Source organism: Mesocricetus auratus, unplaced genomic scaffold (genome assembly GCF_017639785.1).
Source record: "Mesocricetus auratus isolate SY011 unplaced genomic scaffold, BCM_Maur_2.0 Super-Scaffold_100015, whole genome shotgun sequence".
Lineage (NCBI taxonomy): Eukaryota > Metazoa > Chordata > Mammalia > Rodentia > Cricetidae > Mesocricetus > Mesocricetus auratus.
In genome coordinates, this window is record NW_024429198.1 from 6,474,851 (window position 1) to 6,494,372 (window position 19,522).

The following is a 19,522-nucleotide window of genomic DNA, read 5'->3' on the forward strand; positions in this document are numbered from 1 at the left end:
ACCTAACATCAACTCTAATGATGAAAGCCTAAATAATTTTTTCACAAAGTTTGGTATCAGACAAATATGTCTATCCTCATCCGGTCTACTTTGCACAGCTTTGTATTCTAACCAGTGCAGTAGGATAAGAAAAAGAAACACAAATCTCCCAGCTTGGAATAAAAGATAATTAGCACATGATATAACTATCTCTGTAGAAAATCGACGAATCTATAACACAGTACTAGAACTAACAAGCTAAACAAATGTATCATGGTCATGAGACACAAGATTATACAAAACCCAGATCAATTTTGTGTCTATATACCAACAACAAACAATCAGAAATTGAAGTTCAAAATGATATATTTTAACTAGGATAAAAATGAAAAGTCAGATAAATATGAGAAAATATATACCAGACATATTTTGGAAATTATAAAATATTATTGATAAATTATAATTTATGTTAATCCTATAATCCACATTCATGAGAGAGATAACAAACACTATTAAAACATCAATTGGTGGTGCATGCCTTTAATCCCAGCACTCGGGAGAGGTAGAGGCAGGCGGATCTTTCTGAGTTTGAGGCCAGCCTGGTCCCCAGAGCGAATGCCAGGCTCCAAAGCTACACAGAGAAATCCTGTCTCAAAAAAAAATCAAATCTCTACAAACAAATTTGGACTTTCTATGCAATCTCAGGCAAAATTCCAGCAAGGTTTAAAATATATATTGACATAGTAATTGTAAAATTCTTATGGAAATGTAAAAAACCCAGAATACAACAAATTTGAAGAACTAAAACTTCCCAAATTTTAAGCCTTGTTTCAAAGCTCCACTACTCAATATGCATTAGCAAATAGACAAATCAATGGGACAGAAGAATTTGGACACAGAGAAAGATTTTTTAAATTTGTTAGCATGCAGAGCCATGAGTTTCACTGTGATATTTTCATCTCCATATGCATATATCACTTTAATTCATTTTTACTTGTTCTGGTGGCCACTTTCCCCTTATGAGTGACCCCTTCCTCTCCCCAAATAGCTCATCCTTCTGCTTTCATTCACGTATACTCCATCCCTCTCTCTTGTTCCTCCTTCCCTCTTCTCTTTAGAATCTTCTCTTAACAGTCATTTTTCTACTTTCAAGTCCTACACACACACACACACACACACACACACACACACACACACCTTCAGTTTCAACATACGAGAGAAAAAAAATGTGACAATGTCTTTCCACAATAAAGTTCCAGTATTTTTACATGCCACATTTCCTTTGTACATTTATCATATGTTGGTGGGCATCTAGTATGGTTCCATATCCACTACAGTCATGAATGGCATGGTATTTGTTATTTCTTGTAGCCTGTTACTTTGGGGTTTGGCTTGTTTCATTTTTCTAAAACCTTGAGGTGCATTAACTTATTTTAGATATCAATGTGCTTTGATGTAAGCATTCAGGCCTATGCATTTTCCTCTTAGAATTTTCTTAGCTGTGTCAATATCTGTGCATGCAGACTCTTTGTTCTCCCTGTCACATTCACCTTGGCCTTGAGTGTGTATTGATCTGCTGCCTCCCTGGAACCCCTTTCCCACTTCACTCAGAATTTTCATCTCATTTTTTAGCCTTACATTGTCAACTTTTCAGTGGGCAGTTTTCTGTCCTTGTAGGCTCTGTGTTCATGTTCTCCTTAAAGGTACTCTGGTTCTTTCTTTCTTTCTTTCTTTCTTTCTTTCTTTCTTTCTTTCTTTCTTTCTTTCTTCCTCCCTTCCTTCCTTCCTCCCTTCCTCCCTTCCTCCCTTCCTCCCTTCCTCCCTCCCTCCCTCCCTCCCTCCCTCCCTCCCTCCCTCTCTCTCTCTCTCTCTCTCTCTCTCTCTCTCTCTCTCTCTCTCTCTCTCTCTCTCTCTCTCTCTCTCTCTCTCTCTCTCTTCCTTTCTTTCTTTGAGGCAGGTTTTTTTTTCTGTGTAGCCCTGGCTGTCCTGGAACTCACTTTGTAAACCAGGCTGGACCTCCAACTCACAAAAATCAGCCTGCCTCTGCTTTGGAGTACAAGGACCAAAGGAGTGCACTACCACGCCCAGCTTAGCTCACTGAGTCTCTAGCCTTTTGTTCTGTTGGCATACTGACTGGTTATATACCTTTAAAAGGCTAAGAATGGAAGAGACAACATACACATATTGTGATGGCTGTTCTTAATTCTCAACTTGACTACATTTGGAATTACCTAAAACTCAAGCAACTGTGTATAACTGAGGGAGTTTTCTTAATTAAATCAAATCATTTGAGGTGGGAAGCCCCACCTTTAATGGAGGTATTTTGAGGTACAAAAATCCACCTTTAAACTGGGTTACACACCTCCTGCTGGAAGCCTATGTAAAGGACGTGGAAGAAGGAAGCTTTTGCTCTTAGCCTGATTGCTCTCACTCTTGCTGGCAAATGTTTCCCAACACTGGCATTAGAGCCTACTTCTTCAGAATCCCAGCATACACCAAAGACCAGCTAAGACATCCAGCCTTACAAACTGAGTAACTATTAGATTCTTGGACTTTTTGTTGGTAGAAAGTCATTGTTGGATTAGCTAGACCACAGGCTGCAAGCCATTCTAATAAATCCCTGTGTGTGTGTGCGTGTGTGCGTGCGTGCGTGTGTGTGTGTGTGTGTGTTCATTCTATCAGCGCAGCTCCTCTGGAGAATTCTGGCTAATTCATATACATATACACACCGCATTCCCCATATCCTGCTTATAATAAGCCCAAGAAAAAAAAATGTAACAAAATCAGCCAGAGGTTGCCTTTCTTAGCTCACCTTCCTTAGCAGTCCAATCGACTTTCTGAGCTCTCCTTTGGCAAAACAGATACTACCCATGTTATAAAAGGTTTCTGCTACCTTTTCACCACAGTAACCATAGGATCCAGAATTCAGTGTAGACTTTAGCAGTCTGTAAGCCTCCTAGGAGATAAAAATTAAAAATAAAATCAACCATGTCTATGACATGCATATTGTGAAAGATCCTTTTACCCCACAATGACACAATTGGTCAGAAGCAGTCAGTAATGATGACTCCCCCAAGTATTCTAACGTATTGTGACTTAATGTTTCTGCTAAGAGTTAACGCCAGTTAATTTGCATGTACAGTATCAGTTAATCTTCCTGCCATTCTACGGGACAGGAGCTATTTCTGTACTTACTTTTCAGACAATGGAAAGAGGCCTAGTAGTAGCTAAGCTCTTTCTCAAGACTGTTTTGACAACAGAGTCAGGATTTCATGCCAGTCTAAATTCCATAGCCTCAACTTTTTGTTTCTTCTACTTTTCAAACTTTCAGAAAAGCCAAACAATAGCAGAATTAATACACATAAAAATTTCACCTAGACTCACAAGTGATTACCATTTCTCCACATTTATTTTATTGTTCTTTTTCTTAAGTATATATGTACATATGAAGATGAATACATATGCATACATTGTTACTGAAAATCAGCTATAGACATCGAGCAACTTTACTCCTTAATACGGAACCCCATGTCTTCCCAGAGCAAGACTATCCTATATAGCAATACCATTGTTGCTCTAAATGTTACGTGAATACTATTAATCAAACATGTACATTTTCCAATTGTTTCAGCAATATTATTTATAATTTTAAAAAGTGGAGTGTCTGAGCATAGTTTGCACTTTTGCTTTTACAATTCTTTCTTCTCGGTAACAGTTCCTTCTTCCCTTTTCTCTTTCATAGCAATGACATTATTTTAAAAGTTCTTTGAGACAGGGTTTCTCTGTGTAGCCCAGACTGTCCTGGAACTCACGTTGTAGATCAGATCAGGCTGGCCTTGCAATCATAGAGATCTGCCTGCCTCTGCCTCCCAGCATCTTTCTTTACTGTCTGGCTGAGTCTCACTGCACTCATGTACCACACGTCGACTATCCATTCATTCTTTCCTCAGTGGGCATCCAGGCTGATTGCATTTCTTGCTTTTGTGAAGCAAACAGCAATAAAGGCAGATCTGCAAGTATCTCTGTGGTAGGACAGAGAGCCCTTAGGGCATATACCTAGAAGTGGAACATCTGGGTGACGTGACATGGTTAGTTTTACATTTTTGAGAGGCCTCTCCACTGATGTCCACAGAGTGGACAGTGGTTCCTCTTTCCGAATATCATTGCTGGCATTTGCTGCCACTTTTTTTCTTGATTTCTAGAAATTTGTTGTTTTGATTTTCTAGCCGTTCTCACTAAGGTGAGATGGAATTTCAATGAGGTTTTAATCTGCAGTCTGATGGCTACAGATGTTAGACACTTTATAAAACATTTATTAGGCATTTGTACTTCTGAGAACTGTCTGTTCAGGTCATTGAGTAGATTCCCCCCTTGGCATCTAGTGTTTGCATTTCTTTATGTTTTCTAAATATATATATCTCTAAACATGTGTTATTTAGAAAGAGTGAAGAGATTTAGTCATTTAGTTATTGCTGTACTCTTATGAACTGTGTATGTCATTGCCTAATTACCCATTTTCAAATGTATAAACAGAACATTTCTTTAGCACTAAGTTGAACATATAATCATCAACTTTTGTGTGCTGGGTTCAACAAAAGAGTTTACATATTTTAACAGTTTTGAGAATTTCATACATGAGTGTGCTGTATTTACCTCATTTCTATCCTTCATTCTTTCCAAATTCATCCACACACCCACCCTCCACATTCCCCTCTCAAGTTCATGACCTCCTCCATAGGTACACAGGGTTAGACTCCACCATGTGAGCTTGACATATTAGGGGGTTCACCCCTGAGGAAAACTTGGTTCTCCCTCCCTCCTCAGTCACCGACTGCCTGTAGGTCTCCATCAGGGAGTGCACCTTGTGAACTTTGCCCTGGTTGGTAAGCCCACTGGTGTGGTCTTGTGCAGGTTTTATTGTTGGGAGTTTATGGGTGCAGCATGCATGTTCTGTCCAGAGAAACCATCTCACAGCAGTCCTCCTGGTTCTCCCTCCTGGTCCTCTGGTTCTTACAATCTTTCCACCTCCTCTCCTGCAATGCTCCCTGAGTCTTAGGGGTTGTTGAATAATATGTATTTAAGGATATCAACTGCTGATTTTCAGCAAACAATGCCAATAATTCAGGAATCTCAAAGCTCTACACTTGCATTTTTCAGATTTTAAAAGATTTCTCTGTTTATTTTCCTCAGTATTCAAAAATATTTTATCTACCTGGGTAAATTTATTTCTAAGTATGTCCTTTTCCAATATGCATGTAAATGGGATTTATTTTTTAGTAATGATACGTAGATACAAAACTTATTTTGTGTTTCTTTTGTCTTTTATAAACTCGTGGAACTTACTAACTTTGTGTATGTGTGTGAGAGAGATAGAATGAGAGAGAGAGAGAGAGAGAGAGAGAGAGAGAGAGAGAGTTCTTTAGGACTTTCATGTAACATTTCATCATTTAAAGATTCAGTTATTTATTTTATGTGAGTGCTCTATCTTCATGTATGCCTTTATGTCAGAAGAAAGCATCAAATCCCATTATAGATGGTTGTGAACCATGATGTGGTTGCTTGGAATTGAACTCAGGACCATCATGTGGTTGCTGGGAATTGGATTCAGGACCTCTGGAAGAGGAGCCAGTGCTCTTAAATTCTTAAACATATGCTTTTAAGCTAGTTGTCATATGGCCGATGAGATCATGTCAGATGTATCCAAGTATAAGGATGGCTTGGTCAGCTCAAGTCATAATAGAATCCTAGATCTTTACTGTGTTTAAATACATAAAGCTTACATCATAACGTTCTAAGAAAATTACTTAGACTAATGGAATCATTAACTAAAAATGTCACTATCTGTGCTGATTAGTTTTAAAGTCAACGTGACACAAGCTGGAGAGGAAGGAACCTCAGTATCAACTGGGTCATTTTATTAGAGATCAATGGGGGAGGGCCCAGCCCATTGTGGGTGGTACCACCCTAGCCTGGGGATCTTGGGTACTATAAGAAAGTAGGCTGAGCCGGGCGGTGGTGGCGCACACCTTTAATCCCAGCACTCGGGAGGCAGAGGCAAGCGGATCTCTGTGAGTTCGAGGCTGGGCTGGACCGATAGCCTCCAAAACAATACAGAGAAACCCTGTCTCGTAAAAACAAACAAACAAACAAAATAAATAAAAATAAAAAAAGAAAGAAATAAAGTAGGCTGAGTAAGCCCTGAGGAGCAAGCCAGTAAGTAGCACTCCTCCATAGCTTCTGCTTCACTCCCTGCTTCCAGGTTCTTATCCCATGTGGATTTCTGCCCTAACTGCCCTCAATGATGGACTGTGACTTTAAACTGTAAGCTAAAATAAACCCTTTCCTTCCCAAAGTTTTATATTGTCTTCGTGTTTCATCACGGCACTAGAAATCATAACTAAGACAGCATCTAAGACATTTTACATAACTTTTAAATGTGAAGATGAGACTGTGGCTAGTATCGATGAAGGTCATACTGAAAGGGAAATTCACCATTAAAAAAAGGGGGGCAGGCGATGGTGGTGCACGCCTTTAATCCCAGCACTCGGGAGGCAGAGGCAGGTGGATCTCTGTGAGTTCGAGGCCAGGCTGTACCGACAGCCTCCAAAACAATACAGAGAAACCCTGTCTCGTTAAAAAAAAAAAAAAAAAAAAGATAGCGGCTAATTTTGACTCAGTAAATTTATAAACGTAGAGCTTAAAATGTTCTGGATTTGAAGGACTTCATGCATTATGACAAAAGCAAATTATTCTATTGATATCATAAGCAGCAGCAGTCCCGGGTGATACCCAGTTTTACCTGAGACTTGCGTGAACTTGAGTTTCTGAACTGTGAAAGCTTCTATAACTAGCAAACAAAATAGAAATCATGTTTACGACTCAGTAAACCTTTACCTGGTTTTCGCCATTTTGGATGAGCCATGTACAGAAGTCTTCAATGGTGGCGAGACTCGCATAATCTTCAAAGCCCAGTGTTTGATATGCACTAATACTTCTTATGAAATATATCTCAACAGCATCTGAAAAAACAGAGAGGATTATTTAAGGCAAAATTCAAGCCTTCATAATTGTTTATTATCAGCTTGGACTCCATTGACATTTTTGTACTTCAAATCTGTGATTGTTCCTATCTCAGATTTCAAGACAGGATTGGATAGCATTCGGCGATATTCGCATGATGGAATGCATGCATGGATTTCAAGTTGGGGGAGGGGCATCAGTCCAAATAGTCCTATTATCCTAAAGGCCAAAATAACTACCAAGTTAGACTCCCAGGGACATTGAAAGACTATACTTTTAGCTAGAACTTTGATATACATATATATTTAATATATACACACATGTGTATGTATGTATACAGAGATATGATTTGGCAATTTTTACTGTTTTAACATTTACTGTTATAGCCAGAATATGGTAGGTAGCTCACTCCTATAATTCCAGCACTCAAGGGACTGAGGCAGGAAAGATTGCCAGGAGTTTTTAGGTCAGCCTGGACTTCAGAAGGAATTCCAGGCCTGCCTGGGTTACAAATAGACATGGTGCCTCAAACAAAGGCCCTGAGGGCTTTTTGCTCCTGCCAGTAGGGCCGGTGCTGGTGGACTGGCTCACCAAGTTCAAATCTGCATTAGGACATGCTTACACAACAGCTGTGGGGCAGTTAGCTGCCTTGTCTTCCATTAAACCAACCAACCTTAAGTGAAGGAATGACGACCCTTCAGAGACTTAAAAGAGAAAGAAAAATAAAGCAAACAAACAAAAACCCAGCCCTCAAGGAGAAGCAAGGCTTTGGCTTCCTGATTCACTGAGTCCCCTATCCTTTCATAATAGTCTTTCTATATGCTTGCTGTATGTGTGTGTTTTCTTAGTCCCAAAGCCTTTTTTTTTAATGGTTTTTTTCAAGACAAGGTTTCTCTGTGTAACAGTCCTGGCTGTCCTGGAACTTGCTTTGTAGATCAGGCTGGCCTAGAACTCACTGAGATCCACCTGCCTCTGCCTCCCAAGTGCTGGGAGTAAAGTCTTGTGCCACCACTGCCCAACTCAATGGCTTTCTTCAACAACAAAAAAGAGCCTTTCATTCACTTTTAATGTTATTTTTTATTCCAAATACAGTCTTTGCTTACACTGTCAATATAGAAAGTGTATAAAAATAGTGGGAACTTTTGCCTACTCTACATTGTCTTGGTCACTGCAAATTTAGAGTAAATCTGCTTCTCTTTCAGTGTTGTGCTAGCTATTGGAAGATTTGACTTCCCACATAAAAGAAACTTCAGTTTCCCAGTGTACATAAGATAACTTGCCAGTGTTTGGCTTAGAATATGGTTCGATCTGTTAGGGATAACTGACTTCTGAGATTAATGAGGGATGGCACTGCCCACCATGGACTGAGCCCTTCCCCCATTGATCACTAATTGAGAAAATGTCTTACAGCTGGATCTCAAGGCAACATTTCCTCATCTGAGGCTCCTTCCTCTAATGATTCTAGATTGTGTCACGTTGACACACAGAACCAGCCAGTACACAGGTTTTTATGAATGAGTGCAACAATCAACATGGATATGCGAATATCTCTGGTATACTGACTTAAGCATCTTTGGCTATACACCCAGGGGAGGTCTAGCTGGGTCCTATGGCAGTTCTACTTCAGTTTCTTTAGAACTTTATTCTGATTTCCATAGAGGCTTTACAAGTTTTACATGCTCACTAGCAGTGTATAAAGTTCTTTCCACACATCCTGGCCAGTAGTTTGTTTGCTTGTTTTGTGATGAAAGCCATTCTGACTGGGGTGATTCAGACTCTCAAAGGAAGTTTAATTTGCATTTCCTCAATTTCAAATATTGACCATTTTTCATTTCTTCTTTTGAGAACTACTTAAGTTTATTATAACAGTCATTGATTGATTTGTTTTGGGGGGGTTAATTTCTGTAGTTCTTTTCTTTATATTAATCTTATGTCTGATGTATAGTTGAATAAAATATTTTATCCCATTTGGTAGGCTGTCTCTTCACTCTGATAATTATTTGCTATACAGAAGCCAATTTCATGTTATTCCATTGCTCAGTTTATGGGATTGTTTCCTGTGCTATCACAGTTATTTTCAGAAAGCCCTTTCCTGTACCTGTATCTTGAAGTGTTTCCTATATTTTCCAACAGTTTCAAGGTTTGAGGTTCTACATTTAGGTGTTCCAGCCATTATGAATTCGTTTTTGTTCTGGATAAGAGACAGGATTTCCTTCCTTTCTTTCCGTGCCTGCAAACTCTAGGTAGCCAAGGATGACCTTGAACTTTTGCTTCTCTTGCTCAGCTTCTAAGTACTGGATAGCAGATGAGGAACCCTGTGCCAGTTGTATGAGTTGCTGGGGACCTAACTGAGGCTCAGTGCACACAGTCAACCATCCTCCCATCTGGACTGTATCCTAGGGCCCGATTTCATCACTCTACCTGTTGGACAGCAGTCTCCCCAGCGTCATTCATTAAAGGCACTGCTTTTTATTTTTCCCTCCAATGTGTGTTTCTTATTCTTTTGTCAAAAATTAGCTAACTGGGGCTGTGTAATTTCATTTCTAGGTGATCTTTCTGTTCCTTTGCTCTGTATTTTTTTTGTGTGCCAGCACAGTGCTGTTTTAGCTTCTGGGGTCTGTTTCTTTGAGATCAGGTTTGTGACACCCCAGCACTGCTCTTTCTGGTAAGGATTGCCTTGGTTATTTGAGGTCTTTTATACTTCCGTATGAACTTTAGGATGTTGTTTCCTTGTGCTATGAACTATACCATTGGGATTTTGGTGAAGATTGCATTGAGTCTGTGCACTACTTTCACCAATACAGGCATTTTCACAAAATTATTTTTGTGAATCCACAAACACGGGAGATTTTTTGCACCTTCTAGTGCTTGCTTTGGCTTTGTTTTTCAGTGTTCAAATTTTTTCTTTGTAGAGACCCTTCACCTTTATGGATAAATTTATTCTGAGTTGTTGACTTTTTAAAAAGTGTCTGGGAATAGAATTCCTCCTACCTCGACTTCTTTCTCTTGTTATTGGCATCTTGATTTTCTATGCTGACTTTGTATCCTATTATTTTGCTGACAGCGACAGAGTTTGAGAATGGAATCTTCATTGTAAGTACAGGACCATGTCATCTACAAATAGAGAAATTTTAATTTCTTTCCAATTTGTTCCCTCCCTTCCTCTCTTTCCCTCCCTCTGCTTCTCTCTTTCTTATCTTTCTCCCATTCTCTCCTGTTCTATTAATCTAGTTAAGAATTTGAACTCTGTAATTCAGTAAAAGTTGAGAGAGTGGACACCCTTGCTCATTCCTGACTTTAGAGATATATTTCTCATATCTGGTATAATGTTTGCTCTGAGTTCGTCGTATATTATGTTCAACAATGTTTCTTCTAGTCTGAATTCTCAGAGGTTTTTATCAAGAAGGAACACTGAACTGTTTTGAAGATCTTTTATGCATTGGTTGAGATGATCATGTGATTTCTGTCTTCTATTTTATGTGCTGTATTTTATTTACTGTATAGCAGTTACATGTCTTGATTCAATTTTATTCTCTGGACTCAAACCAAACCGATCTTAATGTATCCTTGAAACTGATTTGCAATAATTCTACTGAAAATTTTTGTGTCTGTGTTCATCAGAGAAATTGGTCTAGTTTTCCTTTTTGTTGTTCTGTGCTAACATGTATTATTTCTTGCCATCTACAGATTTTAGTTTGGATTGTTCTGGTTCCTTTATGACTTACAGCATTATGTTATTTAAGAGCATTCAGAATTTATCTTATAATAATAAATAAATTAATTAATTAATAAACTAGAGACAGGGTCTCTCTACATAGCCCTGGATGTCCTAGAACTAACTATGTAGACCAGGCTGGCCTCAAACTCACTGGGATCCACCCACTTCTGCTCCAGTGCTGGGATGAAAGGCATGTGCCACCACACCTGGCCTTGGATTTTTAAATGTAAGGACCCTTGAGTACAAACTTAGCTGTATCACAAAGACTCTGGTAATTTGTAGCTTCTTTTCATTTGATTCCAGAAATTGTTTTTAGTTATTTCCCAATTTATTTACTCAGTGTTCAGCCTTCATGTATTTCTGTTTTTCTTGCTATTGATTCTTAGTTTGGGTGAGATGTAATTAGAAAAGGTTCAAGAAAGTGTGTTGGGGTTAGACTTTGACCTAGAATGTGTTCTGTTTTATAGAAGATTAAATTGATTGCTGCAAAGAATTTTTATTGGATATTTGTGGCTATCTGTTAAGTCCATTTGATCTGTAGTGTAGTTTAACTGGTTTCTTTTCTTTTAGTTTGGGTGATCTATGTAGAGATGAAGCCACTAGCTGTTATTATATAAGGACTTATCTGACCTTTTTACCTTCATTAGAGTTTATCAAATTGGGAGCCCTACCATTTGTTGCACATATTTTTATAATGGCTAGATCTTTTTGATTATTATTCCTTTTATTAATATCTTGTGGTCCTCTTTATTTCTTATAATTTAGGTTTGAAGTCTACTTTATCAGACATCGGAATAGCCTTGTAATCTTATTTTGGTCTTATATACATTTGATGGATTGGTTTCCATCCTTTCACTCCCAGTATGTGGATGTCTTTTCCAGTTGGCTTTTATATCAACTTGACACAAGCTAGAGTCATTTTAGAAAAGGGAAAAACTTGTCCCCAACAGATTGGCTTGTGGGAAAGCCTATGGTACATTTTCTAATTAGTGATTGATGCCCCCCCCCGCAGCCCATTGTGGGTGGTGTTACCCCTGGGATGCAGGTCTTGGGATGCTGTAAGAGAGCAGGCTGAGCAACTCAAGCGTAGTAACCCAGCAAGCAGCACCCTCCATGGCCTTCAGTTTGCCTCCAGTTCCTTGCTCTGACTTTCCTTTGATGAAGTGGAAACATAGCAAAATAAACTCAGTTCACTCCAAGTTGCTTTGGTCTAAGACAACCAACGAGGTACGTGTCTTGGTCTTATTTTAAATCCAGCCAGCTGCTGTGCATCTCTTTATTGGTGAGTTGAGGCCATTTTTTTTTCATTTTAGGTAATTGAGGGGTTAGCACATTTTGGAGTAATTTTGCTTTGTTTTTATGTCTCTTTTATCCTGAGTTTTGACATTGCAGGCATTAAACTACCATAGCTTGTCACTATTTATTCATTCCTAGGTTAGCACTTTTTTCATGATTACTGACCATTTATACTTCATCTTCATGCAGTGTTTGATCTCTTTTGCCTGTCTTTCTATATAAACTTAGTTCTTACATTTAGGACAAGGGACCATGAGTCAGTGCTTGTGTATGACAGAAGCAAAATTCTAGCTTGTGATTTTTGTATGTGAACGTCCAATTTTTTTATCCTTCTTTATTTTAAAAACTTTTCTTACTTTACATACCAATCCCAGTTCCCACTCCCTCCCCTCCTCCCACTATTCTCTTCTTCCCCTACACCACCCCCCATCCACTCCTTAAAGGTGGAAGAATAGGTGTTACTGTTAAAAGTTGCAGGAAACAATTTGGTCCTTGGTACAGCTCAGGATGACTTTCAGATGACTGCGATGGTTAGGAGCCCTGACTAATACAGGGGCCCTCCAGTGCCTGCTTCCCCACACTCTTTTTAAAATATTTCACACAATATATTTTGTTCATATTTCCCCCTCCCCCAACTCCTCCCAGGTCCTCCTCTCTTCCCCATCTCCCTACTCCCTACCACCCAACTTTCAACTTCATGTTCTCTCTCTCTCTGTCTCCCTCTCAAAAAACAAAACCAAAACAACTAAAATCAAAACAAAACAAAAAATAAACACAAAAATACAAAACAAAAACAAAAAGCACACACACAAAGCCATGGGATACATTTGGTAATAGCTAACTACTCTTGGGCATAGCAACTGTCCTACAGTGTGTTCTCATCTTCCTGCTGGCATTGTATTTGGCAGCCTTCTCTAGTTGACATGTCCTATCTGTGACAGACACATTGAGAGTAGGAATGCAGGAAACTATACTAGTGACCTTCCTTTTAGCTGTGAGATAACATTGCCCACGGCCTTAACAGATGCAGGGATGATGTTTTGGGTAGCCCCACGATCATCATTCCAGTTATCTAGAGGGGCTATGTATCATCTTCTTGGTGGCAGTGATGGCATGGAATGTAGCTGTGAGTCCATCAATTATGCCAAAGTCATCATGGATGACCTTGGCCAGGTGAGGACTAGGCAACTGACAGTACAAAAGGCATTGCTGACAACCTTGAGTGAGTTCTCATGCTCTTCATGGCTCACATCCATCACAAACTTGGGGGCAACAACACAAGAGCCAAAGGTGATTACTGTTTTGATTCAACCCTTCCAGTGGTCCCCAAACTTCTCCAGTAGACTTCAGTAGATTTCACAACATAATTAGCACCAACACCACCCCATTTGATGTTGGCAGAAATTCACTTCTGGAGGACAGAAATGGCCTTCCCATGACAAGTTTCCTTTTCTCAGATTTGACTGTATCGTGTAACTTGCTCTGAGTAGAGTAATAGTGGAACATGAAGACTATGTAATTGAGGTCAATAAGGGCATTATTGAGGATAGTACCCACTTCGTCAGAGCTGAAGGCAGTTTTAGTGCCCAATATGGCCAAATCCATTCCTTCCTACTTTCTCCATCATGTCTCAGGGATGAGATTGGCACTGTACGAGAAGATGTGGCTGTCTCTGGAGTAGGAAGGAGCTAAAAGTTTCTTATGTTTCTTTATTACATTTTAAATTTTATTCTTGTGAGTGTGCATGAAGGGTGGTAAGGATGGGTATCCATGTGCCATGGTGGGCACATGGAGGTCAGATCACAGCCTTCAGACAGCAGTTCTTTTCTTCCACTATGAAGGTCTGGGGACTGAGTTCAGGCATCAGGCTTGGTGGTGAGCACCTGTATCTGACAAGTCATCTCACCATCCTTCCCCCATTCTCCACCCTTCCTTCCTCCATGACATTATGGAGAACATGTTGAATTGGCACTTTTCTGTCTTTAAATACTAGGTAGAATTCTACAATGATATTGTCTGCACCTGGAAATTTCTTTCTTAGGAAGGTCAGCCACAAATTTATTTTTAATCCATATGGATATATTAAGCTACGTGTTCATCCTGAATGAGTTTTAAATTCTGTGTACAGGACTTTATAAAAACATAGTTTCAGATCTTTTGTAATCAATTTTTAATCTCTTCTTTCATAGTATTCCTTTATGTATGCTTAGGAAATCCTTTTGCTTAAGTTTAAATTTCAGTTTTTTTCTGTTCTAGATAGAACTGTATTTTCTCATGGCTAATTTTTATTTTCAGTTTTGACACAAAGTTTTAATCTAGCTGAAGTTCAATTTAGTTATTGATAAAACTTGAATATATACAATTCTAAAAGTTATTTTATTGTACTGTGTTACATAAGACTTCTCTTGTGGAAATCTATAACATACACTGAGCATATCCTTCTCAGCTCTAATGCCTCACATGGTATTATTCTTGATCGTTAACTTTGTGATTTCCAATTACCCTGGGAACAAATCTCTGGACAAGTCTCTCAGGAATTAATTGAAATGAGAAGATGTGCTGTAACCATGGCCAGTGTCACTCTGTGGGCTGGGGTCCAGAATGAATTAAGGGAGAAGGGGAGCTGAGGACAGGCCCTCATCAGTGTGCTGCCTCCTGAATGTAAACCAGATGCCGCCTGTCATTCCACCATTACACCAAGCATTCTCTGCTCAGATGGAATGCACTCCCTGGAACTGTAAGCCAAAACAGACTCTTCCTCCAGTCACTTCCCCATTGAGTCCCTCACCCTCCCAGCAGTCCCCTTTTGTTTTCTTAGACAGTTTTACATCATCTGCACATATTTTATGAATCTGGAAGAGAAAACACATCAAAGGCACATAATATGATCACCTCGAGTTATATCTATTTTCCTGCACGTGACATAACTTCATTCTTTTTTTATGACTGAAAGCATTTCATTTTGTATATATTTTATTCATTCCTGTTGATGGACACTTAGGTTGCTTCATAACACGTCTGTCATGAATACTGCTGAAATAAACACCGATGTGCAGGCATCTCTGTTTGCCTTCCCACCAGCTCCGTACAGGAGTTTGCTTTTGTCCACATCCTCACCAGCAGTTTTTCTTGTTTGCTTGCTTGACAGACATAGTTTTAGATCTTTTTGCAATGAAAATTTTCGACACTGAATACCTTTATGTGTGCTTGGAAAGTTCTTCCTCCGAGTTTAATTTTAACTCTATTTTAGAACTGATATTTGTTATAAAGTTTTTCTATCAAAATTCTTTACTTTTAGTTTTCATGGATACAGTTTTAATCCAGCTGCAGTTTTAGTTAATCATAAAGCTTGAGATACACATCTGAAAACTTATCTGATTTTACTGGGGTTGCCAAGCCTGTTTTCCTGTGAATTCTGACAGAGGTGATGGAATCTCAACTTTGCCTCTGTGTATGCTTCTCTGATTGCTACTGATATTGAACATTATTTCATGTCCATTAACCATGCAGAAGGCAGCTATGCCCACCACTACTTCATTTCATTTTCTCGTTTACTGACTTCTTTGTTTGGGTTGTTTCCTTTTGTTTTGTTGTTTGTTTTAGTTTTTTTATATACTAGGTATTACTCAGGTGTTGAGCTGGAAAAGATTTCCTCCTGTGTTGTAGGCTGCCTCTCAATCTTTTACTTTGCTGTGCAGGGTCTTAATTTCATGAAATCTCATGTGTTAGTCATTGGTGTTGTTTCCTAAGTGATCGTGGTCATGCTCAGAAAGTGCATACTACACCAATATCCTAAAGTGTTTTCCCTGCTTATACCTCTATCAGTTTGAGAATTTCAAGTCTTTTTTTATTCCAAAACATTGCATTTTAATGTTGAAAAATCTATGCTTCAATGTAAGAAGAAAGTATCAGAAGAACAATACTAACACATATTTCCTCTTGCTTCTCCACCAAATCATACCATAGTTTAAATTAAATTGCTTACTCTAAAATATTAATTCAATAAAAATAAATTTCTCATTTGTATTAGTTAATACTTGTTTAAAACATAGGTACTAATGAAAATAAGAGAATATCACAGATGCTTTTATTAATTAATTAATTTGTTTATGAAGCATTATAGAGTTACTTGAGGACAAAACACACTTTAAGTGTTTAAATATTAACCTATTTTCAAAGTCCATAATTGCAATTTTATAATTCAGAACACTACCCAACAATAACTATCCACACGCCCCATCTAGTCTCACTGAATCACATGACATGCCGAGGATTTCAAGTCTTATATTGTGTTTGGTGATGACATTTGGAGGTGATTTTCTTACAGGATAAGTCATAAGGATTGAGTCCCAAGTTTGTACATGTGGTAATCCAGTTTCTCTGGTACATTATTTTGAAGAGACTTTTTTTCCCTAATGTACATTTTGAATATATTTTAATATTAATATTAAAAATAAGTATGTAGGATGCTAGCAAGACGGCAATCTCTAAGAGAGATTGCTTCCAAGTCTGATGACCTGAATTTGAATTCAAGTCCCAGACTCCACGGTGAAAGAAAATAACTGACTCCCTCAAATTGTTATTTTCACCTGTGCACTATGGCATTCGCATACTTGGTAGTGCAAGCACGTGCATACACACAAAATAAATAAATGTTAACTTTTTATTAATATATTAAGAAAAATATGTTTTCTTGGAATTGAGGTTTTTCTCACATTAAAAGCTGAATATTCCTCACATTTACAAATATGTCAAATTTCTTATAACTACGATGATGGGGAAGTCCTGTGTATATGTCAATAAAGCCCTGTTGGCCAATAGGGAAGCAAGATAGGTGGGACTAGGAGTCGAGGAGGACTCTGGGTAGGAAAAACACAGGGAGTCACCATGTAGCGGCCATGGGGGTAAGAAGTCCGGACCTTTCTCGGTAAGAGAAATACTTAAGATTAACAATTATGGAGTAAATACTTAAGTCAGGGCTAGCCAGTCAGAAACAAGCAAGGCCAACAGCTTCATAATTAATACAGCATCTTGTGTGTTATTTGGGGACTACAACGCAGCAGAGCCCAGGCGACTGGTGGGGAAAAACCAAAGCGGCTGGCAAGGAAAAGGCTTCACTCTACATACAAAGCATGAAAATCTGTTTTTACATGGAATTAACACACTATGAGTATACATAAATCTCAAAACGGAAAAAAATATTAAATGGAAAATTCAGACTCAAGAAGTCTTTAATGAACTTTTAGTGTTGAGAGAGAAAAAAAAACTTCAAACTAAAAAAAAAATACTTAGTAACATAGGAAAGCAAGAGGAGAAAAATAATATGCAGACTTCCTCTACAGTTCTGTCTCTATGTCTCTATCCCTTTCCCTTTTTCTCGAGCTGGAAAATAGTATGCATCATCATGGATTAATTTTACAAGCAGAAAGGAAAGACATCTTAAATTTTATATTCTGTACAAATCCCAAATTCCTCTAAAATCCCAAATTCTTCTGACAGGGCAGATGCCACCCCAATGTCTATGAAACCAAGACAGAGCGAAGTTCCTTTAATGATAGACTCGGGTATCCATTAGCCTGCTTAAGCCAATACCATCCTTCCTCACCAGTTCATCCATCTCTCTGCCGCCCAGTTTCACACCGACAACCTTGCTGGATAGAGGAGTCTTGCTGGGGAAGCCATTAAACACTGAGCTTCCCTCTAGAAATCCTATCTTCGAATACAGGTCGCAGAAATTCTCATTGCTACAGCATGCTCTCTTGTAAGGCAGAGGGAAGGAGGCAAGGCTGAGTGGGGGGTGGGAGAAGTTGATGCTTCCCTTCTATGAGTCCTCACTGTAAGCCATGCTTACTGTGTGTGTGATCTCTACGCCTTAGAATGGAAAGTGTGCCAGACACTCTAAGGGAGTACAGGAAGAAGAAAATAGATAGTTGGTATTGGTGGTCAATTAGTTTGGGATGATGTAATCAGGTGTAACCTCATGTGTAATTATGGAATTGATTTTTTTACAAAATCATGACCAACTTTATGTTTCCATTACATGAGTAGCTACCTATAATCTCTTACTCACATATAGATCATTCATCGCTTTGATTCTCATGTCACTGGGGAGTGATTATAAATGCAAGGCCACCTCCTCTACCTACCCTTGTGCTGGGATTCTCCGGACATGGCATAAGCTTTAGCTAGTAGAGCACTCGCCTCAGCAGTTTGGGGGCTGATTTCAGAAAATGAAGAAACACAAATAGAATAGGCCTGGAAAAGAAAGAAAACCACGACAAGATCAGTACCCAGTGATAGTTTGGGAACCATGACAAAATCAGTACCTGATGTCAGTCTAGAAACCCATGACAAGATCAGTTCCCAGTGTCCATCTTTCATTACATTTTTCAGCAGCTGTCAGAATTGCTAGCTGACTGGGAGCCGACTCAGCTAAACACAGAATTACATGGGAGTGGAGCCCGAGTTCCATCTCAGCCACTTCCTTTTGTGGGTCTTGAACAAATAATTTCACCTTTTATGCAGAATGGAATGTATGGGCCTTACTGATTAGGGCTCAGAAAAGATGAAAGGAATCAGCATATGCAAACACTGGGCACTATCCATCATGTGGTCAGTTTTAACTAAATCTTAGCTTAATTACTTCCACTGGGTCTCACAGCAGAATGTAACTACAACTTTAGGTCAGAATCTCAAGAATTCACTACCAAAGAGTCATAAAACATGGGTCCAAAAGATCCAGTCCTGCTTAGCCACTTACCATGATAGACAATGGTCTCTTAATTTCTTCAAATATAGGATAAAAAGATGATAAAAATAGAATTTGTTACATATAGTTGCTGTAAATGTTAAGTAAGTTAGCATATATGAAGTGTTTTTAATATCACCTGGCATACGGTAACCATTAAAGAAGTGTAAGATAATAATAGTCATATTACTAATATTATTTGTATTTTAAAGGAAACTATGTCATTTAGGAAGAGAGAAGAGTGAAAACAGCTGACCCACAGCTACCAGCAAGGAAAGAAGCACCCATGCATGACAGTTCACTGGCCAACCCTTGACTATCTCAAGGAGCTAAAGGGATTATCATCACCCACCCACTATGAAGCCAAGACATTGCAAAGTGTGCACACTGTTCCTTTAACTATAAACTCCTGGGTCAGATTTCCTGAGTTCAAATCTCTGCCTTACCAACTGTTAGCCAAATAACTTCAGCTGAATTAGCCATAACTCTATGTGAAATGAAATGCATACTAGGTGCATACAGTAATAAATTTTAACTCTTATTTTTTGGTTTTGTTATAAACATTGATGTTCATTACTTTCTTCATTCTAGTTTGATCAATTTTTGTTTGGTTGGTTGTTTTTTGGGTTTTCAAGACAGGATTTATCTGTGTAGCCCTGGCTGTCCTGGAACTCACTTTGTAGACCAAGCTGTCCTCAAATTCAGAGATCTACCTGCCTCTGCCTCCAAAGAGCTAGGATAAAAGGCTGCATCACCACTAC

At 38.8% G+C, this 19,522-nt stretch overlaps 1 protein-coding gene across 3 annotated transcripts in view; it reads right to left on the reverse strand.

Moving 5' to 3' along the window:
• Ttc23l (tetratricopeptide repeat domain 23 like) overlaps nucleotides 1-19,522 on the reverse strand; it is a 55,921-nt gene that overhangs the window by 8,574 nt on the left and 27,825 nt on the right. For all 3 annotated transcript variants that reach the window (XM_040757893.1, XM_040757892.1, XM_040757894.1), the window contains 3 exons: nucleotides 18,160-18,268; nucleotides 6,874-6,998; nucleotides 2,792-2,935 (listed from right to left, as the gene is read on the reverse strand). In XM_040757893.1, the coding sequence (XP_040613827.1) occupies nucleotides 2,792-2,935; nucleotides 6,874-6,998; nucleotides 18,160-18,268 (378 nt within the window). The remainder of the gene's footprint in view (nucleotides 1-2,791; nucleotides 2,936-6,873; nucleotides 6,999-18,159; nucleotides 18,269-19,522) is intronic.